The sequence below is a fragment of the Strix uralensis genome, chromosome 8, assembly GCF_047716275.1.
Source record: "Strix uralensis isolate ZFMK-TIS-50842 chromosome 8, bStrUra1, whole genome shotgun sequence".
NCBI lineage: Eukaryota > Metazoa > Chordata > Aves > Strigiformes > Strigidae > Strix > Strix uralensis.
Window position 1 is genome coordinate 13,970,317 of NC_133979.1, and position 24,176 is coordinate 13,994,492.

Consider the following 24,176-nt stretch of genomic DNA (forward strand, 5'->3'; position numbering starts at 1 on the left):
GAAGGGGGCCCGAGGGCAACCGGCAGCGCTGCGGCTGCGGCTTGGCTGCCTGCCCGCGTTAGACTGCGCCTGGGGAGGCGTTTGGCGCTCCGGTGGCTCTGCTCCCAACCGACCGGTTCCTGGGCTGGCGGAGGAGCGAGCAGTGGGGGTAACAGCGGCGCTGTCCGTAGCGCTGAGCGGCGGGGGGAGCCGGGCCTTTTTCTCGTCTTAGCGCGGCTACTTGTAGTGCCGTGCCGCGGCCGCCGTCGGTGTGCCCGCTCTGTGCCGCGGGGCGGCCGGGGAAACTAGTACAAGCTCCGTTTCGGGGGGAGGCACCTTGGCGCTTGGTGGTGCAGGCTTGACGGTAGCGGGAGAGGCTTGGGGCGCCTCGTCGGGCTCCCGAGCCCTGCGGAGAGGCAGAGCCGTTGAGCCGAGGGGCTGCGGCGAGGTGGGGCGCCGGCCTGACCCCCCCGCCGCGCTCCTCGCAGCGCTCTGCGCGCCGGGTCCCTTCAGGCGCGTCCCGAGGCCGGTTTTGAACGGCTCTTAGGCTCTGCCACCGCCCCGCGAAACGGGGCAGGCTGGCACCTGCCAGCAGCTTCACTTGCCGCCTCCTGCAGCCTCCACGGTTGTTTATTTGTTAGTTGTAAACGGTCATTGTTACTGTGCAGTTTTTACAGTTGGGATTTTTTTCTTGGTTGCGCAAGCACAAGCTTTAATGAAAAACTGGAGCTGGTAATGCTTTAATCTGGGCCCTGTTTAGGTCCTGTGACCTGATAGGGATGAACTGTCACGCTGAATATGGATGACAGTGCTGCAAAGGCTTCACATTTAGATAAGGTCATAGAATATCTACTTAGCTGTCATAGCAGTAGAGACTAGATAATACTGAAGGGAAACTAAGCTGTGTAACTGCTTTCTGTACTGTTCTGAGAGAATGCTTTGCAATTTTTAATAAATTATATGCATCAAACTGTAGCTTCTTCACGGGCTTCTGGGTTACATAAATATCATGGGTTTTTTTTAAACATACGTGGTTTTAAACTGAAGCGTGGGAGGTCTCTTCCAACCTAAATGAGTCTGCGTTGCTCTGTTGTCAGTACTTTTAATAAACTGTTGTTTTGGACTTTGCCTAATTTGGGGCTAAATGCAGAGAGGGAGCAACTGTGTTGAAGTCAAAATGCATCTTGCTGTCTTCTTTTTTGGCTAGCTTTGTAGTTTCATGCTGCCTTAAGAAGTTCCTGGTTTCTCATTGGCCCCTTCAGTTCTGGCTGTTTATAAATGGAATCATTTTAGTGGACCTTAAGAGACAGTACTGCTGCTGAAGTCAGATTATCCTGGATCTCTAGTCCAGATAACTCCATATTCTGAAGCTGAAAATACATGCTAGATTTTTTTTCCTTTTATAAAACTTTTGAAGTAGCATAATGCAAAAGGGTTTTAAGGTAAATATATTCCGCAAAACTGCAATTCCTACATGCTTCTAGGCAGATTGCAGTGTATAATTAGAGCTAGGTGAAGCTTGCTGCTTAAGTACTTCTGCTGAAAAAGCTGTTCAGAAGAATTAGCATATTCTTTTCATTAATGTAGCTGTGTTAGCTACGTTAATGGGGTGTGGGGGGAAACCAAAAATAGGTTTGGAAAGTGGGAACTTCGTTTTTATGCTTGACTTCTTGCTATTTCTAAACAATAATTTGACCTTGAACTATTTTTTCATTTCCTTTGTTACTGAGAATTTGGCTATGTATACTAGCCAGGCTATGCAAATAAGTAAGTTGAGCAATAGTAGTTGACTATGATGCATTGAAGCTAATACTGGCTACTGGCTATGTCTTTTATGACTCTTCACTTCATAGAAGATGTGGAACATCTATGTACTTTGCTTTTTATTGTTAACGAAATGGGCTAATGATTCTTTGCTAAGCTCTGTGAGACAAGCCAGTAGCTGTATAATGCTGGTGATTTTAAGCAGTTATAATGCCTTGGGCTAACGAAAACACTCCTGTCTGGTATTGTAAGTGTTCTAGTTACATTCATAAACAACTGATGATAAGTGAATGTTAATTCTGGTATTTTTTATCAGCTTTTTACTGCTGTTTGATGTGGCACTTCATTTGAAAGCTGAGAGATACTTAGTATATGTATGATTCCTCAGTCTTCTAAATTCTCGAAGTCACTGTATTTCTTAGGCCTTTCAGATAGCTAGAACATGAAATTTAGCAAATTTATAGAGGAGTAAGATCTTAAGTATTGTATACTTTATAAATATTCTGGCCTTATTTTCACTGTTCTTAAATTGATCTAATGACCTTTATCAACAGTTAGAGTTGCTTCTATCTGTATTTCCCATGATGGCACTCAGAACCTATCTCATAGAAACCCATGTCTCTCAAGCACTGTATCTCCATTTCCCTTTATTAAATGATACTTCTGTTGGGAAAATTATCCTATGGGATTAATTCCTTCTCTTTAATCTCGTAATGGAGTGGGGTGAGGATATAACACCTTAACAGTGGTAACTGCAATATTCTTTAAAGTGCTTTGCTGACTTGTTACAACAGCATACACCAGGTTGTTCTGCTTTCTCACTTGCAAAACTTACTCATTGCCCATTTTCTCAAATCTGCCTTCTAAGAAATTAAATGTAGTAGATTAGTAAGCAAATATTAGTACTGTGCTGCTAGAGCATGAGAACTTTGGTTTTGCTGTGTAAAATAAACCTTACTTCTATAGTAACTCTTATTAAAGAAGGATGCATAGTAGAGAAATCTACCACATATCTTTCAGAATTTTAATAATTCTATAGTAGACAGCATAAGGGGTTAAGGAGAATATGAAGTTTTATAATGTCTTTCAGTATTTCTTTTGGAGACTGGACGAAGGTGTATCCCTTAACTAAGCTTGTTAGATAATGACATATCTCGTGGTTCTCAGGCCATAGTTGTTTTTTTTCAGTAATCATCAGACTAGAACATTCTGGTGGATGTAATTACTGAGAAATGGCTAGTTTAAGTGAAAAATCTGACAAGTCAGAAAACTTTGTGTAGTATGGATTGTCACACATTTAAGTAATGGAGAGTTCTGGGAAACAAAAACACAAACCATTTTTTTTTTTTAAATCAAATATTAAGTGTATGAAGGAATCTACTTTTACCAAAAGCTACTCAAGGTATTTCTAAATTATCTAGTTCAGGTATTGTAAAAGCATAGATGTAGAAGGGTGGAACTGACCCAGATCCTCTGCATAAGCTAAGACACTTCAGTGCATGCTTGCATTGAGTTCTGTTCTGTTGTTGGGTGGTTAGGTTTTTTTCCCCTTTAGCAATTGACTTCAACTTTGATCTGTGGTGACCAGACCAAAGGGTAAGGCAGTCCTGAAAGAAGTGGTTCTCTAATACAGGTAAGGAGACCTCTCCCAGGGCCGTAAATCAGAGGATTACATTTCTTATGAAGTTGTCTCTGCAACTCTCTGCATAGTGCGTTTTATTTAGTTTTGCCTCAGTACATTAAACACCTATATAGGAAAAGTGATTATGGTTTCTAACTATCAGAGGAGGATAACCATTGTGATGGCTTTACATCTGCCTGCTGTGCTTTCTGCAAGTCATTGCTGGTGTGGGGAAATTTGCAATTGGTTTCTGATGATTTCATCACTTTGGGAGATTTAGATCAACTGATTCAGATCCTAACTGTCAGCTGGTGCTCCTGCACTGGCAAAGGGTGTCCAGGATCTGCCACGTTATCAGTAGAAAACTCCCTTAAGTAGCTAATGAGAGAAGATTCAGCATGTGCTCTATATCCAAACAACTGTTGGTCTGTCATGAGCTTTCATATTTACTACCTGTGCACTGAAGTATAATTACAAGCTTCAGATCCACAATTTGGATCCGAAAGAAAATGCATTGGTGGAAAAAATGTAATATTACTGTCTACATAAGTTCTTGTTTGAGAGAGATGAGGGTCAAGAGGAACGGTTTTTAGGACTGAAATAGTAAGATTACTGTGTAGAATTAATCTACCCAGGATGATCCAAGTGATGGATGGCCAGCTGTGTCTTCCTGGTCAGCAAATATTCCTGTTATGCTTCATTCCAGACAAATGCAGACTCATGGGTTGGTACTGAGGAATTGGAGGGGGTAGGAAAAAGTGTTTGTGGGAGAGGATGGGAGTGTTGAAGAGGAAGGGCAGCCTGCTCTGCTGCTGCTGTAACATCTGCCTTCACTCAGTGATGATAACACAGCTTTCCTCTTGGCTTCTGGGGAAGGGCAAGAGTGAATTTGCTCCCTAAGCCCCTGTCTGGTCCCCTGTGTATCAATTTTTATACCCCCAAAACCCCAAACCTTTGGGGTTTTTGGCTTGCATTTAGCCACTGCTTTTCTTAGCAAAAAAAAAGTTTTACTATATTATTTGAAGAAAAGATCTGTAGATACTGTAGGTTCTTTAGACCACTTGTCTTGCATGTTTTACTCTTGTGAATCTTATTTTGTATGTATTTGATTCAAAGCTAGAAGTGGGTTGAAGCTGCTGAAAGGAAATTTAATAGTAAAACATAAAAAGGAAGAAAGGGTCTTTGCCCCAAGTTTTCTGTTGAGGTTTACCAGTAGATTTGATTCTGGTCTTCAGAACAGTTTAGGAAAATGTGACCTAACCTCTAAAATTTTGACTAGCGTACAGAAGGCTAGGAAATTGCATTAGGTCACTGATGTGTTAGGTGTGACAAATACTGAAGGATAAATCAGAGAACATGCACTTCTTCCTTAAATACATCAAGTATACATACAAGTATGCAGTGAGACAGTGCGGAGTACCATATGGGAAGACTGTAGTGCAAAAAGGCAGCTGGATAATATTAGTCAGCGTGATAATGTGGTCATCAGTCTTCAGTGTCGGACTTTTCAAGGGGATTAGATGTTTTTGTGTGGATGTCATGGGAAGGAAAGCTTTGAGAGCCCAGAGAATTTGTTTGCTGTTAACATCTGCAAAACTCCCAGATGGGGGAGAAAAAGTGTGAAAGATCTTGCTTAAAGTAAATTGGTGGATGGAGCATGGAAGTTGCATATGAATGGGGATTAAGAAGAGCAGAGATGAGGACTGAGGGACTTTGAGAGGGAGAACAAATAATGCAATAGTAGCTGTAGAGGATAGAAGTGTCTACTGTATCCCTCTATCAGCAGAGCACTGAAGAATGTGCATTTGAGTCCTGTTAATAAGGGTGTTAAATGCAAATTTTGTTGAATTAAGGCAGTAATGTTCAGAATTCTCATCTTGAAGTGGAAAAAGCTTGATTACTTTAAAGAGATTGGTGTACTTCTCTATTATATAGGCCTGATCCCTAGTAGTATTCTTTCTGATACTGTTTAATTAGTTAACAACCATATTTCTTAATTTGTGAGTCAGAGCACCTTATTTTTAACCAAATTGTGCATATATCATAGTTTCAATTAAAAAACTAACATAGAAAGGTAAACCTCTTCTGAGGGTGAGGAAGAAAAAATTGAAGAGATGTTTTAGAAGCTCTAAATGACTAATCCCTTTAGTCAATAAAACCATGATTATGACAAGCTTATCTAAACTGAAAATCCTCTTAAAGTTTATTGTAAGGGTTACGTGCATGCTTTGGCAAAAATGTTTGCAGTTTGTGTTTGTGAATGTGTAAGGGTATTTTTTCTTTGATAAACCAATATCGAAAGGCACCTTAGAGAAGGCTGTAGTTTAACTGCCCCTTTAGTATCAGTGGTTAAAAGTTTCTTGGTGTAATCATCAAAATCCCAATTGTATTTAAAATGAGCTGCATAGACTTGAAAAGGTATGAATGTTGCTGGGTTAATCTCAGATATCACTCAAAAATCAGTGATGTGAGTGTCATGATATGACTTGATGTGAAGAGCGAGAAAATAGGAGGTTCCGTAAGTTTAGCTTAAACAAAAAACCATACAGCTGTCAACCTTTTGACTATGGATTGGTATCTTCTGCAGAGAATGTGAAGAGGAGAGCTTTTACTTCCTTTGTACAGGTTGTTGTCTGTTAGGATTATGTCCTGTGAGTGAACTGATTCTGTGTAATGTTTTCATTAAATATCATGTAAATGATAAATTTTATTTGCAGGTGTCCTCTAATTCATTGCTGTTCTTTGTATTGCATTTTTTCAGAAGGGCCAGAGAAAAGGTTAAAAAGAAAATATGTCACCTTCTACAGTGAAGTGTCTTCCTAGGACTTGCTACCATACGAAGTTTGAACTTCTGTGAAAATTTTTCCCCAAACTCATAATAGAACTATAGAATTTCTGTAGTCTGTTAGTAGAAGAGATGCTGAAATTTGCTACTGCTCTAAAGCATTATCACTTTAGAACACCTAGACATTTTTCTGCTTAACTGTTCATCTTTCCATGTTGTACATTCTTTACCTCTTAGCTAGGCATGGACCATTTACTCTAGAGGAATAAAGTCATTTAAGAGATTAACTTCAAAGTAGGTCTACTAAACTCCCCCCTTCCATCTTTTCCTAAAACTCTTCTAGGTTGACTAAGGGGGAAAAAACAACTAAGAAACCTGATTTGAGCTATGGGATGTGGTTGAAACATTTGAAAGACTGATGAGCAACTATTTTGTCTTCTGTTATAGCAGATTCTGATAAATACAGCTAGGGCTGCTTGTACTTCTGTCTTCTGTAGGTGAACAGAAGTACATTCTTATTGACCTATGCTCTCCTTTCAGGTTAAACAGTTGTTCTGACATCTCCTTTTCAAATTCCTGTCTTTATACAACAGTTCAGTGCGTGTGTTTTCAGCCTTGCATGTAAAACTAGCTGTGTGAATCAGAGCAGCTGGGTGGGATTTTGACGAGCACACTCTGGAAAAAACATCTAGTGTGACCATCTCCGTTTGCTTATGTAAGAACAGTGTGATCACATGTCCACAGCAAAAATGTGTGCAGTTCCTTATTTGGAAATGCATTAATAACCTTCATCTTGTTTGAGCATAATGGCAGTTAAAAACAATACATGTAGCTGAGTTGCTCTTCCAAGTGGATTTCTTTGTTTTGCAGTTCCTCTCTTCATCAAGACTGAGAAAATAGTTTATTTTATATTGGAAACTATTAATTTTGGTCATTATTACAGGTAAAAAAATAACCAGGTAGAGAATGGATAGGGATTGTGCAAGCATCTTCCATCTACCTTTCACCCCCTTCTTAATGTGACCCATAACTATGATCAGTATCATGTTTATTAGGTTTTTTTCTCTCAGCTGTTCTGTTTATTGGTAGGTTTTTAATTATGTCAGAAAAAATCTAATACTTTTGCAAGAAGAAAAAAATAACTTGCAGACATGACTTCTGTCTGTTCCTTAGTTATGGAACATGGCTGAAGTAGTGATAAAACTCTAGATGAGCCTAATCAGTCTTCAGTATAAACCTGTAGAGTATCTTCACCATTAGGAAAATAATTCTGTAATGTGTTATGTTCCACTAATTAATATTCCAAACTGGCAGTGTGTTGGGCTGTTGTTGTTTTTTTTTTTTTTAATAGAATGAATCCATAATACTTAGTGGTGGGGATGGGCTAAGAACCATTGAAAAGAAAGATTTCAGGTTCAGATCGGGTCACATCTGAGTCATGCCAGTGCCAGCTTCCCAGAGATTTTTAGTAACAGCTAACTTCTAAGGACTATCTTTATTCCACAGGTGCCCTGAATTCTTTGCTGCTGCCTCTTTGCTGAGGCAACAGGTTAAGTATATTGTTTGGTGGAAGAAACCCCTTAGGATTCCTTTGCTGTGAATGAAGGAATTGCTACCATAGTTAAGGTAAACACCAATAAATTGTTATAGGTGGCAGATACCGTCACTTTTCTACAGGAGAAGGGCTAAAAGAGGAGCTGTTGTACACTGCTTCCACTGAAATAGGTATTAAATAAAACAGTTTGACCATCCTAATGTTTCCTGGGTGATAAGGTACTTGTGATAACTATGTAGGGTATTGAAATAAATGCATTTAAAATGCTTTTAAAAAAATCTTTTTCCGTTTCAATTTCTTGAAGGAAAGTCAGCAAGGGTTATTGTGGAAACTAGCACTGTTTTTCCATTGTCCTTTTCCTGTTAATCAGTACATAGCACTACTATTAGGTCACAGAAGTTCTCCTACACCAGGATTCATTTGGTGGAAGAACTGGTAGGGAGCCAGTTACGGTTCCCAGGGTCTGAGCTGGCTGGCCTTGTGTCCAGTCTCAGCTAGCCCAGAGCAAATGTTACTTTGATTTGTGCCAGCTGGCCCTGCTCGGTGGGGTGGAGAATGCTGGACTGCAGGAGTAGCACATGAACTGACTATTCTGTCTCTATACTTGTAGGGAGATCTCTGCCCCTTCTGTGCTGCAAGAGTGGGGCTGAATCCATGGAATGTTGAGTTAAGCCTCACACTTACTGAAAACAGGAATAATAGAAACATCTTTACAGGTGTTACTAAATACCTGTTTTTAAAAAAGTCTGTTTATTGTAAACAACACCCCTCTTCATTTCACTTAGCTGGAAAACAATACAGATATACTTAATATTCATTGCTTGTTTTTCAAGGTTTCTATAATAAACAGATCAGCAGGTAGGAAAATGAGAGTAGAGGTCTACGCATCTCTTCAGTTAATTTTTTTGAGGGGGAGGTGTGTCTGTGCATTGTATGAGAGCTTTTAGGGAACTGATACTTTGTTTCACAGAAACAGATGGAGAGGTGACAGAGAGAAAAGAGGAGGCAGCGTGGTTGCGAGTGGTACCCTGGACTGTAATTTCAAGTTAGTTTTAAGTAACATGGCTCTAATGTATGTACATCTTAAAAAATCCCAAAGCCAACAACCAACAAAACACCAACCTCTGAAAAACCCAAAAAGAAAAAAGCTCCCACCAGCTCTCCTTGGCAGTACTTATGAGTTGAGTGGTTTTTTGAAAGCATATACAAAACAATACTCCAGTTACATGACAAGGAATAAAGAGTACTCAAACACTTTTCTTCTAATGTGTTAGTTGGAGCACTTGACTGAACCTGTATATTTGGACAGCATTTGTGTGTCACTGAGGTTGATTACATAGTGCCAGTGCTGACATTTTAAGGTTCTGTGTTAGAAAGTGTTCATTCTGCATGGACATGGAAGTGGCTGAATTGTATTATATTGAGATTTTGATGAATCTGAGGGTGCTCATCTAGAGAATGCTGAACTGGTTTGTCCATTAAGTGGTCTGTTTAGCCTAGCAATTTACATTAGAAAGTGGTTGTAAGTAGATGCTTCAGGGAATGTTAGAATAAAGCAAACACTTGGTCATCTTTTCCACCTTCCTAACTTCCAAATAACTGCAGCTCAGGGAATTCCTGCTCTGGCTTCTCTGTCGAGAAAGTTGCAGTGGATCTCTTCTATAGGATTTTTTCAGTGTCCCACTGAAACCATCTTTGAGTTTCCAGTGTCCTTTGGCAGAGAATTCTATCACTTGTAGAACTTCTTAATGTTATGGTTGAAACTGGCTTCTGCTAGTTTCATGTAGTGGTTCTGGCTTGGATGTGAGTAGACCATGAGTAGACATGTGAGTAGAACAGTTCATGCTGCCTCCTCCTTTCTCCATCATTTGTAGACCTTGTAGACCTCTGTGACTTCTTTCTGTCTTTTTTTTTACAGACTGAAGAACTCAAGCCTCAGTTGTTTCTCATGTGGAAGCATTTGCGTATCTTTGATCATCTTTTATAGTCTTTCTCTGAACATTTAAAAAAATGGCTTTGGGCAGTTGAGGGGAGCAGAACTGCACAGTGTTACAGTGTAGTTGGTACTGTACATATGATATTTGCTTTCTGTAATTTATATTATATTACTATAATAATTTCTGTTTATAGATATAACATTCTGTTTATAACATATAACAGATACTTGCTTTATATATCTATATAGATATACTAATGCTTTGTTTATATATAACATTCTGTTTATATATATAACAGATACTTGCTTTCTGTTATAGATATTATCTTATATATATATAGTATAGATATAATAATGCTTTCTGTTCTGTTCTCTATTCCTTTGCTATTACCTCCTAACGCTTCATTTGTTTTTTTTTCCTGGCTGCGAAGCAATCTTGTATTCTTTTTGACGCTGATCAGAACTAATCATTACTTTTTTTACCCTTTATAAACAGTATCTGTTTTGTTATGTGGCGTACTATTCATGCTGAGAAGTGTGACATGGAAGCCTGTGGCATATGTGTGAAGCGTAGATATAACCAATAAAATACTCCTGTGTGACAATACTGAAAACATACTCAGGGTCTGAGTATGTTAGCACTTGAGAATCTGAGACTTGTATTACAGTAGTATGTTGTTTCTCAAAACAATTACCATAAAGGCTATAAAACTTAATACAATCAAATAATAAGCAACTAATGTTAAAGGGAAATGCTGAGCAATTATGAAGCCCTAAACTGTTCATCATATTCAATATCTTTACTTGTTATATAATCACCATGGGAAGGTTGGTGGCATGGGAGTCAGAAACCTGACTGGTACAGTGTGATAAATGTATGATTGAGTCTAACTCTTCATTTGCATATGGGCTGTTTCAGGACAGAATTCCTTGAGTCATGGATAAGTTTCTGAGTGATGGCAGTCAGAGCCAAAAGTAAAGACAAAAATCCAGGCTTATTATATGTAAAACTGAAAGGGGGAACAACTTTCACTACTGTATTTTTCTGCTTTCTTTGCCCCAAACTGGGAACTTAATAGTAAATTGTGCAGAACTTGTCAAAATAGAACATTTTCTTGGAGGAAGCAGAACTTCAGCTTCCTTATGAATTTGATTTTTTTTTTTTTTTTTTTGGTAACAACAGTGAGAAGGTATTTCTCCTTACCAACACAGTACACTTTTTCATATAGTTGTTTACACAAGTGTATGGAACAATGTCGTTAACTTACTTGAGGTTTGTAATAGCAAGTGTGAGTCAGTATTGTGAGGGAACCTGTTAAATGTTTTGCATGACTGGCGTTTTTCCTGGTTGACCAGTCAACTTGTTTTGAAGAAGAGTCCTTTTACAGAAATTTATGTGGGTGGGAGTTGAAATGGACACTAAGTCTAAGTAAGGAATTGAAAAGCACTTGTGGAATCTATTCCTTCAGAAGAGGGAAGCCTGAATCTGTAGATGAAAATACTTTGTGTATGTGTTACTGTGTGACCATACCTTGGATGTTTTCTTACGTTTTTCTAAGTGCAGACTGATACTTGACTGAAGTAGTTAATAGCACCATTGTGAAGTAAGGGGGACTTAGTTGTGTTTTCATCAATGCAGTACGTCATAGCTGAGTCCTAAGAACTTTGCCTACTTCCAAGAAGATGTTCACTTCCTCTCAGCTGTGGAAAGTTAAATTTGGAAAATTCTTCCAAGTGTATTTTTGTTCTTCAGCTATAGTAGAGATTGTGACTTAGTAGACAGAAATCAGGTATGAGAAAACAATTCGTTATGTTAATGGCACATAAATTTGCTGTGTTGTGGTGAAGGATCAGTGTGCATGTGTTACTAGTGTCCTAGTTGTGTTTTTGAAGATAAGTGTAACCACATTTAATATAAAATCTACTTGAGATTTAGATCAGTTTTTCTTTTTTTCTAGTATTGTATGTACATCTACATAGATCATAATATATATAGTGGGAATAATAATTTTCTGAAGAACCCAACCCTATAACTTAATATATAATAAACAATAGTAAGTTTTAATGTGAAAATATGATGGACCTTTTCAGTTGTGCATAGTGCTTCTAGCTTTTGGTCTGTTGTTACAAAAGCAACAAAAATAAAAGTAATTTAAAAAAAAAAATGCTAGCAGTGCCTGCTGTCTTCTCATGTAGGTTTTCCTAATAAAATTGAAGGCTGCATGAATCACAGGCTTAAAAATTCATTTTGAAAGTTCAGAAGTGGTAACAGTATATCTCTGGGTGATAGCAGTATGCATTTTGAGATTTAACGTTTGAACTTGAGCTGTAAATTCATGTTGACTCTAGAATGTATATTTAAAGTAAGCTTTCCCACAGAAGACCTTAAAAACACGTCCTTTGGACTATTGGCAGGAGTATATATTCCAGTAATATTATAAACACCGTTCTGAAATGGATACTGCCAATATAAAATAGAGAATATTTTTGTTGATGCTAGGGCTGGTGTAACTTAAAGAATTTAATTGTCTTGGATAACTTTGTATCCTACAGTTCTGTTTAATATCTCATCTTGAACCAAAAATAAGCAGACCAGATCTTTCTGGTCAATACTATCGACTTTTAAATATAGAAAGTATAGTAGGTATGTGTCCTATGAAGTACTGTTTCACAGTGACTTATCTGTCTTCCATTAGAGATATATCTATTTTTGTAAAGCATGACTGTACCTATTCCACTACCTTTCTTTCTTTTTAATCTGTGAGGAAATCAAAAGTCAACAAGTCTTTTTAATGTAAGCTTCAATTGCCAGTGAATTGCATTAAATTGCATTGATGCATGTGCCTCAGGAAAGAAATTATGATGTATGTAAACTGGTAAATACTTTGGGGTGCGTTTCAATTTGAATCTTTTACAAGTAGAGTGTCTCAAAGAGACAATGTATGCAATATAAAAATACAAAATAAGTGTGCCTAGTCACTCTCAGGTATGTTGTTTAACAATGTTAGCATCACTGTCTATTGTAACTTTATTTTTTTTTTAAGTTTGTATGTGGTATTTCACTTCATGATTATTTATTTAGATGTAAAATCAGCCCCAGAATCCTTATGTACAGTGAACTTTTTATTTCCATCACAGTAGCAGCATGTTTCTGCAGAGAGCTGAAGTAAACCTTTGATAAATTTGGGTAGTTACTTGGATATGAAGTGCATGACTAAATGAAGCTTTTCTTTTAGGGCCATTGGCTGATTAGAAGGAACTGTTATGCTCTGCAGGTTTCACTTTGAATTTTCCGTTACATATATTAAAAATTTTCAACTATATCTGTTGTTTGTCTTGTAAACTCTAAAATTTATTTCTGTATATGAGACCAGCTACTGAGTATTTCTGTAGTGAAACTCTAATGAATTAATGAATGGTCTTCGCATGTACAAGTCCTTATTCACAGTCCAAAAGTATAAACATAGCTCAGTTAACAACTACATACAGTTAAAAAAAATGGTGGAGTGAAAAGTCATCGTCAAAATTTTTTTCTCTGGGAAAGTAATGGATGATCTTACAGGAAATTTTGTTGTATATGGATGTGCTTTCTTCAAACCATTGTAAACGAATGTCAATTTATTCATTAATGTGGGTTTGCAAATATTATGATAGTTAATTGTGAAAGAGCTTTTTCTGGGGAGGGATTTGGCTCCTCTGCCTTGACATTTACATGCACATGTGTATTTATAGTTGTGATCTGTCTGGAATTTGCCTTTGTGGTTTTGTTTGCTCTTTAACTTGTTCGGTGATCTAGTCCTGTCTTTTTCAGTTTTGTTTCTGAGGTTTAATAGGTGAGGAATGCAGAAGAAACAGTTTAATTTAAAGGCCATTTAATGAGCATTTTTATTCAACTTCAGATACTTCAGGGAATGACACTGTTCTGCTTAGAAGCTTTTCCTTTAAAGAACCTTATACTGGTGCTAATTTATGATTAAACTAGAATTTGAGTTCAGCGTACCTATTATTGTGAATGTTTCCTTAATTTATTTCAATTGTTCTTATGAAGGCTTCTTTAAAGAAAGCAGCTAATTCAAAGCATTATCGGTGCATCTGTTCTAAGGCCTGGAAGTGGCATGACCTTGCTCCCACTGTTCTGCCAAACTTCTGATGTGTAGCACTTGTCCATATGTACATGAGTTAAACTATGGTTGTTCAGGGAGAATAATGGGAAGGATATTTTAAAGCAACAATTATTTCACTGGAATACTAACTTAAGTGGAATGCTGCATATGAGTAGTCAAACTCAAGTCTCAGAAGTGAAGGTGAATTGTTGAAGGAACAATTTGCAGCTTTCTAGTGTATATTTCATAAATGGTTTTAGATTAAAAAAGGAAATCTTGTATTACAAAAGTCAATGTCACTTGTTTTTGATCAAAGAACATAGAAAATCCTCTGGTGATGAGTGTGCTTATATTAGACAAGTTCAGTATGGCTTCAAAATGTTATTCAGTCTTCCTGAGAATAAGATTTTTTTAATAAATTGTCTATTCGGCTTTTTAGTAATTTGTTACAGTTAAAGATGTACCATTTTCTTTCCCCAGTCAACTTCAAAAGGAGTATTTGTTTTTTAATTCGGACTGTAACAAGTAACACTGATGTAAGGAAGTGCTGAACAAATACAGGCTGCTAACTTTCTCAGTGCACAGTAAGAGTACCCAGAAGTAGCTTATAAGAACAGGAGGACACGTCTGAGACTGCCTAGTTGGACAGAAAATTGGTTTACAGGATCGACTATAAGCAAAAGCTTCATAGACACCATTTTGATGCTACAGTGGTGATAAAAACTTTTTTCTCTGTATGCCTGAAATGGAATGCAGCTGTTGTATTTGAAGACTGTGTAAACAAAGAACTGATGATATAAATGGCTAATTTATTCATAATGTGATATATCAGATATATGTGATATATTCATAATGTGATATATCAGAAATGTTGATGTGGTAGAATGAAGAAGAAAGGTAGCTAATTGATAGTGGTTTTTTTCTATCTACTGATCTATTGTTTTTGACGTGGCATCACAACCAAGTGCATTACTAGATTTGTCTGTCTGAGAACTTGCTTAGCATTCATTCAGGAGCACTCTTAATCAAAGTCTTAGATTATGGCCTTACTAATTTTACAGATATGTAATTTAGTGGCTTGCTCTGAGAGGTTTGAGTAAGTTGCAGGATGCATTACTGCAGCCTTGTCACAGCTGAGGCCAGCCTTGCTTACATTGTATCTATTGGGTTATGTGCTGTTAATGCTCCTGAAACAAATCAAATCACACCAACCACTCTTCCTTTAAGTAAAAGTCAAAGGAGAGGGTGAGCACGCATCCCAGTATGCTGCAGTTAGTACGGTGTGTGAGCAGGTGTGTATACAGTGCAGATGCCTCGTGGTGCTTGGACAGAAGGTATTAATCTCTGAAGTAAGAGGTGACTGAAATGCAAGGACTCCTGGAAGTGGGCTTACAGGTGAAATGCTCTGTGGTGTTTCTAAGTCGTACTACAAAAGACGACCACCTTGAGGTAGAAATGCAGAAACTGGTAAAGAAGAAAATAATCCCATAAATCAGTTCATCTCTTGCACACTAGGTGATGACCCTAGCCATTTTTTTGTGGGGGACACTTATTCAGGCATTTAAACAAAAAATAATAATCTTATCTAAATATATTGGAAGTGGAATCTTTTCACAGTCTAGAAGAGTTTTTTTAAATACTTCCACTTTTAGGTGTATATGGCAACAGGGAAGATAGGACTATAGCAGTAACACTAAATATGTAGTTATTTTTCTTTAAAAGCTATTTTGTTTTCTGTTTATCTGTGCTTATTTGAAGGAACTGCAATGCCACAAGTCCTTGTTGCAGAGAGTGCATGGATTTTCCTTTCTTTTCTTAGTAACTCTGAAGAGGAATGTGGGATAAAATAACAAAATTAACAATAAAGAATTGCAAAGATCAGATTTTCAGAGTTCTAAAAATCTAGCAGCCATGATTTATTATCTGTCCTTGAAACTGCTCTAATACTAGAAGATCAGAAGTTGTAAAAACTTATCACACTTACCAGATGGGTTTCACTGTCTGAAGAAGTGCTGGTATGATCGGATGTACCCAAATGATTATTAGCATGATCACTAGATATTAATCTTGTGCACGCTAGTCTTTTATTAATAGTAATAAATTTTTTTTCACTAATTCTGAGAGTCATATCTCTCAATCTATTAGATTGTTTAAAGAACTCAATAAGCATGTGAGGAACTGCAGTATTTCCAAAAGATATCTGATTATATGACAAAAGGAAGGTCTAAGAAGGAACATGCTTTCTGGAAGGAGAAGCTCCAGTTATCTCATCAACTCTTTGAAGATAGGAAATTCCAGTCTGTAAATTCATTCTGACATGAAGATTTTGTGCAGGGCAGGAAGTAGAAGTAATGTAGTAATTGCTGTACATCTCTCTCAGAATCTTAAGTAATTTCATTTTTAGGGAATAATTTACCTAATTAGGGTATAACTTGGCACTTATGCCAGAATAGCCTGTTCCCCTCTGTAGGGAGAGAACGGATGCCTGAACACTTACTCACTGTGATTGTCAGCAAAATGTCCCAGTGTAACTTTTGTTGTTTCCAGAATTTGTTCTGTAAGCTTTGATATTGGGGGGGAAAAAAACTTTTGATTTAAGAAGAAATCCTGACTATTGGGTGTTTTATTGAAACCTGGGAAATTAATTAGTATGTTTTACAAAAGGCGGGGGGGGGGGAGTGCTAAGCCTTGCTAATTGCAGCTCCTTGAGTATTCTTTTGGTATTCAAAGGGACGAATAAGTGTTTAATATAATATTCTCAAAGGGGGTGATGTCTTATACCTTGTTTTTTAAACTAGCATACTCACCCTCTGCCACTTTGATTGACCAGAGGTTTTGGAAAACGTAATGAAAAATACAGGAACTAGTCTGAGCTATTGCTGTTCTGACTATTATGTGACAACACAGTGACACAAATATCATAGGGTCCTTCTCAGACACTCATGGGTGGGAATACTTCCAGTGACTGAAGTTATGACCCCACCAGAGGTTGCTCAAACCATACCATAGAAGCACAGCTGAGTGTAACTCCTTGTACAGCTAGTTTTGCAAGAGAATTTAAGGCTGCTCTGAATCTTATTCTGTCAATAGTGATGGAAGTTTGTTTGCTGTTGTAGTTCAGAGTATCGTCACTGCTGGGTTTGGATGGTGATTTGTCATATTTGCAACGATTTCTTGAGCGTAGTAAGGTTAAAACTGCCCACTAAAACATATGTAAGTAAAGTAGGTTCTTAGGGAGTGGTATTATATCTTAGATGAAATCAATTGAAATCTTGTTTTAATTCAAACTATTGTACCTACTGCTTTCAGAACTCCCTAGTGGAAAAAGTGCTGAATTTAGGATACAGGTCTACAAGAATTTATCTGAAATACTAATCGTAAATTAACAGAAGTAGCACATTTTAAAGAAAGAGAAAAAGAAGTGTGTGGTTAGTAAAAGACTAGCTTTACTCCATGTGGAGCTCAGCAACCACTTCCTCCTTCAGCTGTAAAGGTAATTGATTCTGTAACCTTGTAGATCCCAGTGTTCCCAAAATGCAAGTAAGTCCTGAGAGATTTGGTGGCAAGGGGGTCTGATTCCTTCTTTCAATACTCTTTGGTCTCTGTTACATTTGAAATAGTAACTACAGGTCTGCAAAAGTTCTTGCTTTCTCAAATACTGTGATGAAATCTCATCTTTATTCTGTCTTCATCTTTCCTACCGCTATTCCAAGGGGAATGTGTAAAAAAAAAAAAAAAAAAAATAATAATCCTGGATACATTAACAAAATCTAGTCAATTCTATTGCAGAAATTGGAAAAGAATAGATATGATGTGAAGAATAGGGGGATGACACATTAAAAAAACAAAACAAAAAACAACAAAAAAACCCCCCACAACAAACCCAAACCCCAAATCTTTTTCCAGTACTCTCTGGTTAAGGAGAAATTTTCTGTCTCTTCTGATCAGCCCCCTTTTAAGTTAGAGCAGGTTCTGGAAAACAGCTTCAAATATAATGCTCCCAGAATCAGAAGGTTAGTGTTCTCCACTTGAGTTTAATGGTCCCTTGGCTACTATATGCTGCCTTTCATTAACTCTTTACCATTAGAAGGAAGGCAATTGAGCCTAATTGTCTTCATACAAGTAACTTCATAATTGAGCCTAGAAATGTCTTCATACAGGTAACTTCTAGATATGACCAAAACTGGTGTTATTTAATACTTTGTTCCAGGGAGGAGTTACTTTTCAAGCTATGCAATCTTGAAGTTTATTGCCATACTGACAAGTAGGGGTAATTTCTTGATCTATAGCTCTCAACTAAGATCCAAAAGAAATCTTGCAGGCTGAAACTTAATACTGTTCCCTCTGCAGTGCATGAGAAATACTTCAGTAGTAAAATTTGCACTATGTATTGTAAAACAGGTGTGTAGGAACCAGGTATTTTTCTGTTATTAACATCTCATCAGATGAAAGATACGTGCTTGCTATATTGCTCTACTTGTATAATAGTCTTGTGTTGCCTCTTGTGTAGAAGAAGGCCGGGGCAGGGGGTAACAGTTTTGGTCTGCTTTAATTGAGTGGCTTGAGTTGTGGTAAAGTGAGTGGTATTTTTCACTCAGATTTGATTTCTTACTGCTTAGTAGTACATGGCTGCAGTCAACTGTGGTTGATGGTGGGTTAATTTCATTTTCAAAGCAATGAAGGAGTGATTTCTGAAGCTTTGTAGTTAACTTGGGTATAAAATACTTCGTAGTCTTTGCTGGAAAGGGTACAAATCCATGTTGATATATTTAGAAAACAGTTATATGTACAGCTGTCTCTATAGAAACTGTGAAGTAAAACGCTGTAATTATTTTATATGGACGACTGCATTTCTGTTGGGGCAGTTATGTCTTTAGAGCTGACTGGATTCAGCCCTGGTGGTGAAAGGCACTGTATCACACTATTAAACCTTTAAACTTTCTAGTTGATTAAGAAGGGAGGAAATAGAAGTTCAGCATTTTGTGTGTGTGTGTGTGTGTGCGTGCGCGCATGCGTGTGTGTGAGAGAGTGAAAGCTGTGCAGACTGTTCAGCTGGGGCAGTCGGGGAAGTGACGTCCTGTATTATTTGTCGTTCTAGAAAGAGCGGAGACACGTACTGTAGATGGGAGGACTTTAAAGAGGGCTGTGTCTTGTCCAGTGTGTATAATTATTTATAAATGAGCAACAGGAAGGAATGAAATACGGAGAAGCTGTCTAGTATTTCTTTAATGTATCGGAGACTTTGTTGATTTGTAAGAGTTGTTTGTTTCAAATCCAAATTTGATTTTTATTTTTCCTTCTCTAGCATCTCTACGTTGCTAAGACACTGGACACTGCTTTCTTAACAGCAAGGAAGATCTGAATTCCTCCAACACTCAGGATGGGGAAAGATTATTATTCTATCCTGGGAATTGAAAAAGGGGCTTCTGAAGAGGATATCAAAAAGGCTTACAGAAAACAAGCACTTAAATGGCATCCGGATAAGAACAAATCTCCCCACGCAGAGGAAAAATTCAAAGAGGTTGCAGAAGCTTATGAAGTGCTGAGTGATCCCAAAAAGAGAGACATTTATGATCAGTTTGGGGAGGAAGGTATGTATGTGTCTATTATACTCTGATCGGTCACTTTCATTATGTTTAATGAAGCAAAATAAACATAGATGATTCATGAAAACAACATGATATGTGTTGATTTTTAGGCAATGTATTTGTACTGCTTGGAAATTTGACTCAATGGCTTTTTTAATGTAAAATGTATTGCAGAGTTTTAATGCTGATCTAGTTTTAATTTTTTATTTTAATGTGTTTTCATGTTTTTTAAAAATCCCAAATACTTGACAGGCAAAAAGTTACTGAATTGAAAAAGTTTGTATGACCCATAAATAGCTTTCTGGAATCTCTTACTGATGTCTTCCCTTGCCATAGCACTTTTCTGAGGGGCAGTTGAAAAGAGATGTATTCTTTCTTAAATTTTTGCTGAAGGGCAGTCTGCTTGATCTAGGCAGGGCAGTCCTTCTGAGCAGAAGCCCAGGTGTCCAGTCCGTAGTTGTCCTTGGCTTCTTGCCTGGAGAGGAAAGAATTTGGCTGATGTCATGAAATACCAGAACAATTTTTTAGCTTTAATTGTAAACAGTGATAACATGCCAAGAGAATGAGGCCTCAGAAATGTCATATTTATCCTAAAATGGTTATCTGGAGAGGATGACTTTTATTTTTGACCAATATGACTTTCAGTCTTGTGATTGAGCAACAGAGGAAGTCATTAACATCCCTCCCCTTAAATGTATGGTATCAGAAATTCCACAAGAAATAATTACTTCTGTTGTGATAAGTAGGTCCACTCACTCATTGCCATTCACTCAGGGCCATGTTTGTAACTAATATAAAGAAGGACACTTAAATAGCAGTACTTTAGAGGAAATTGTGTGTTCTTATGCATAATAAAATTTGGTCCTCTGTCATCCATAGGACTTAGTACAATTGTTAACATTCATAAATTCATGTAGAACACCTTCAGATTCTGCAAAGGATGCAGGCATGCAGTTTTTTTGGTCTTTTGTTCCAAAGTGTTCAAAGCTTTAGCTGTTACTGAAACATTCTAGGAAAAAAGTGTTTATGTAGATACCACAGGCCTTTGTTGCCTCTTGGGTCTTTTGCCTTCTTGCACTTCTTCCTTCTCACCCCCTGCCTCCTTTCTGTATATCATTATAAGCCTATTTACTCTGTGGATTCATTTGCATTTTAGATTCCTGTGCGGCAGCTCATCCTAACTACTTTCCCAAAATACCATTTTAGTCACTTCTACCAAAGAGCTTGAAGTAAAGCATGTAAAGCAGTGCAGCCTTTGGCATCTTAGTACTGCATACTTGGACAGGGGTTCAAAATGTAGATTTCTGTTTATTTGGGCATAACATGAAACCAAAGTATGAACTTTTAGAATGGTGAATCTGGAAATACCTCCTGATGCCTCAGTTGCTCTCTGAGCTCTTCAGTTTCATCTGAGCTTGTAAGGTAGAGGGAAGGCAGGGGGCGGGGAGGTGAGAGGAAGGAGGAAACCTCAGTGTTTTTACAGCCAGGAACTTGATGTACCTTCAACAACTTTTGGCTAGTTCTTCCTGGAGGTGTCCTACTATCATAGATTGAATCCACTGATCTGCTTGGTTGACATTAACAGTACTGTGACAGAAGGATGAACTACATGTTGCTAAGAACTTTTAATATGATCTGGTATTGAGATGGGGAAAGCAGTTTCATTCTAATGTTTTACTTGGTTACTGTTGATAATCAGTATTAAGCTTATGAATAGGAGGTCCAAAACACTGAGCCAAAAAAAACGCAAAAACAAAAACCAGCAAAACCCCTCTTTCAAATTTAGGGAGTGTATGCTTCATTAATGTAAGCCTTCACATTTTTATGGCTATGGAAGTAGGATAGCAGCTGTAGTGCTGAGCTGCTGTAAGACTGAAAAAAAAAAAAAAATCAAACATTATAAGTTTAGAAATAGAATTTTCTTAAGAAGACTTCCAGTCTTTCATTTTAGAGGTTTGAGAGGGTATCCTAAAATGGTCAGTGCAGGAGAGCACTATTATGAGGAAATACTTAGAGATCACTTATTGGGAAAGAGGCATTTAAGAAAACTGGGTTTGGAATGAGAGAGCAGGAAGTGCAAGGGACTGTCCAGTGAGAATTATAAGGGCAATCTTATCAGAAAAAAACAAGATGTAGATCTCTCCTTGTAGAAGGTAGAAGAAAAAGAACTACTTGAACGTTATGATTTTTTGCACAAAGATGGTGACAGTATATACAAGATTTTTTTTTTTGTACCCAAATGGATCTTAGGAACTTCCAAGCTATGTTTTGTGGCTGCATTGAAAAGAGTTCCCAGGTTTCTCACCTATTTTATATCATAGGAACACAAGCTGTAATAAGTTTGGGATTCTAAAATAAACATTAAGGAAGCATATGGCTGCTTGACTATTGGCATGTTACATTTTACTCAAACTGAATTGCAGGAAAACAGAGGTAGAGCTAATTAACACTGCATTAAAGCTGAGCCATGGAGACTATAGAAAATGTTGCATATGATACTGCATAATTTTCCCTAGAAGTGATCTTGAAGAGGGATGCAGCTCCCAACAGGGTTTGCAGAACAAGAAGAAAATCAAGTCAGGCAGACCTGTCTTCTGTTTTAAGATGCTAGTTCTTTGAATCACTGGCTTCAATCATATGAAATAAAATTGGCAGTGTCAGAATACTCGTTCTTCTGAAGTAGAAGACATTCTAGAACTTAAAAAACATTGTTGCTGTTCAAGCTATTGAATTACTAGTTGGTACTGCATAGTCTGATGGTGAGTCCTCATTGAAAAGGCAACCTTTCACTACTGCAAAGACCTTTTCGAGTTATCAGTTCTTATATCATTGTACTCTACAATAGGAAAGCTTATAGTAATATTTGATTTATTTTTAATTTTGCTTATTTGTCTTATATAGGTCTGAAAGGAGGAGCTGGAGGACCTGATGGACAGGGTGGTACCTTCCGGTACTCCTTCCATGGTGACCCACATGCTACATTTGCAGCTTTTTTTGGTGGCACAAATCCTTTTGAGATCTTCTTTGGAAGGAGGATGCCTGGTGGCAGAGACACTGAAGACATGGAGGTGGATGGTGATCCATTTGGATCCTTCACTAGTTTTAGTATGAATGGTTTTCCAAGGGAAAGGAATACAGTTGGTAGCCAATTACGTCGTAAACAAGATCCCCCTGTAATCCATGAACTTAAAGTGTCTTTGGAAGAGATCTATCATGGCTGCACAAAAAGGATGAGGATTTCACGTAAAAGGCTTAACCCAGATGGTAGAAGTGTCCGAACAGAGGACAAAATTCTTACGATTGAGATAAAAAGAGGATGGAAAGAAGGCACCAAAATCACTTTTCCAAAAGAAGGTGATGAAACACCCAACACCATTCCAGCTGATATTGTTTTTATCATTAAAGATAAACCTCACTCTCACTTCAAGAGAGATGGATCAAATATTATCTATCCTGTTAAGATCAGCTTAAGGGAGGTAAGTTTCTCTTTTGGTAGAACTCTAAATGTTTAAACCTGTTACAATATGATGCAATGACTGTGCTGCATGAACTGTATGGCAGCAGTAAAGTTTTGGTGTTTTTTTCTTAAAAAGTTTCACTTGTAAAGTTAACATGGCTGCAAGCACAGTTATTTACAGCACAATAGTTGTTTTGATAAAAATGGAATATTATTTCAATCTGTTTACTATAGAGGTGGGAGAGAATGAAGGTGGAAGGGTAAGAATAAAGGTTGATATGTCTTTAAATCTTCATACTCTATCTTTCTAGCTAAATATATATTAGGCTGAAGTAACAAACACAAATACAGTTAACAAATACATCCACTATAGTATGCTCCTTACTGCTGGGATACGATTGCTTACTTCTGTAGGACAGAGTAGAAATGTCTTAAATATTTTCACTGCCAACAAATTCTAAGTCTGCCTTTTTATGTCATAAGTTATTTCAGTATGATTTCAAAGTACATAGAGATAGATTTCATGAGGATAAATTATTGTGAACAGGTGTTATAGGAGCTATATATAACAACAAAAATGGTACAGCTTTTTAAAATTCCATTCCAAGTCAAAACACATTGGCTTTCAAAATGAAAAATCAGAAAGACAACTGAGCAGAGTTCTTAAGGGTCTGAAGCCTCGACGTGGTCATCATTTAAAAGATAATGTATCTGAGTGTGGTGTGATTTTTCTTCTTAATTAGTATTAGGTGGAGAAATAAACTCTTGCTTGCATTGTAAGTTCTTTGCACACATTATGAGCTCCCTTAAAGGATTCTTAACTGAAAAACTAAAAATGCATCTGAAGAGAGCTGAAGTGCCTAAAATAGGAGGAGGAAGGGAGAAAAGACAGTATTTAATGTTGATGTGGGTAATATAGTTCCTTCATAGATAAAAGCCAATTTAGACTCATTGCATTGTTATGTAAATTGGGCATTATCAGTATAGACTAAGTGTGCTGAATCAGGTGAAGCTGGAGGAATCAAAATGTTATTATCAGAGATCCTAGTAATGAAAACAAACTATTGGATAAAGCAAGAGAAGGTCTGTGATGTTTTAGTTTTGGTGCACCAAAATAGTTGTTTGCTCTTCTTTGAGCATCACAATGCTCACCTAAGATGGCTGTGTAATTTGGTACGCCTCTGTTTATAGACACTTAAATGTTGTTCTGCAATTTGATGTAATATAGGTTGATAGTGTATTAGAGTAAACCCCTGTGCAATGTAAACAAACAAAAAATGGAACAGACCTCAATTTCCATTGCAAACTGAGAAGCTGGACTTCTTTAGAGAAGTATGAGTGAAGAGTTCTCTCTGTACTCAACTACCCTATTATCTGGTAAAGTATTT

At 37.4% G+C, this 24,176-nt stretch overlaps 1 protein-coding gene across 3 annotated transcripts in view; it reads left to right on the forward strand.

The window, feature by feature from the left end:
• DNAJB4 (DnaJ heat shock protein family (Hsp40) member B4) overlaps positions 1-24,176 on the forward strand; it is a 28,981-nt gene that overhangs the window by 398 nt on the left and 4,407 nt on the right. For 2 of the 3 annotated variants that reach the window (XM_074876358.1, XM_074876356.1), the window contains exons 2-3: positions 19,049-19,334; positions 22,233-22,807. In XM_074876358.1, the coding sequence (XP_074732459.1) occupies positions 19,124-19,334; positions 22,233-22,807 (786 nt within the window). In that variant the 5' untranslated portion in view covers positions 19,049-19,123. Of the gene's footprint in view, positions 1-4; positions 149-19,048; positions 19,335-22,232; positions 22,808-24,176 lie in introns of those variants that run through there. The other variant, XM_074876357.1, reaches the window with a different exon arrangement.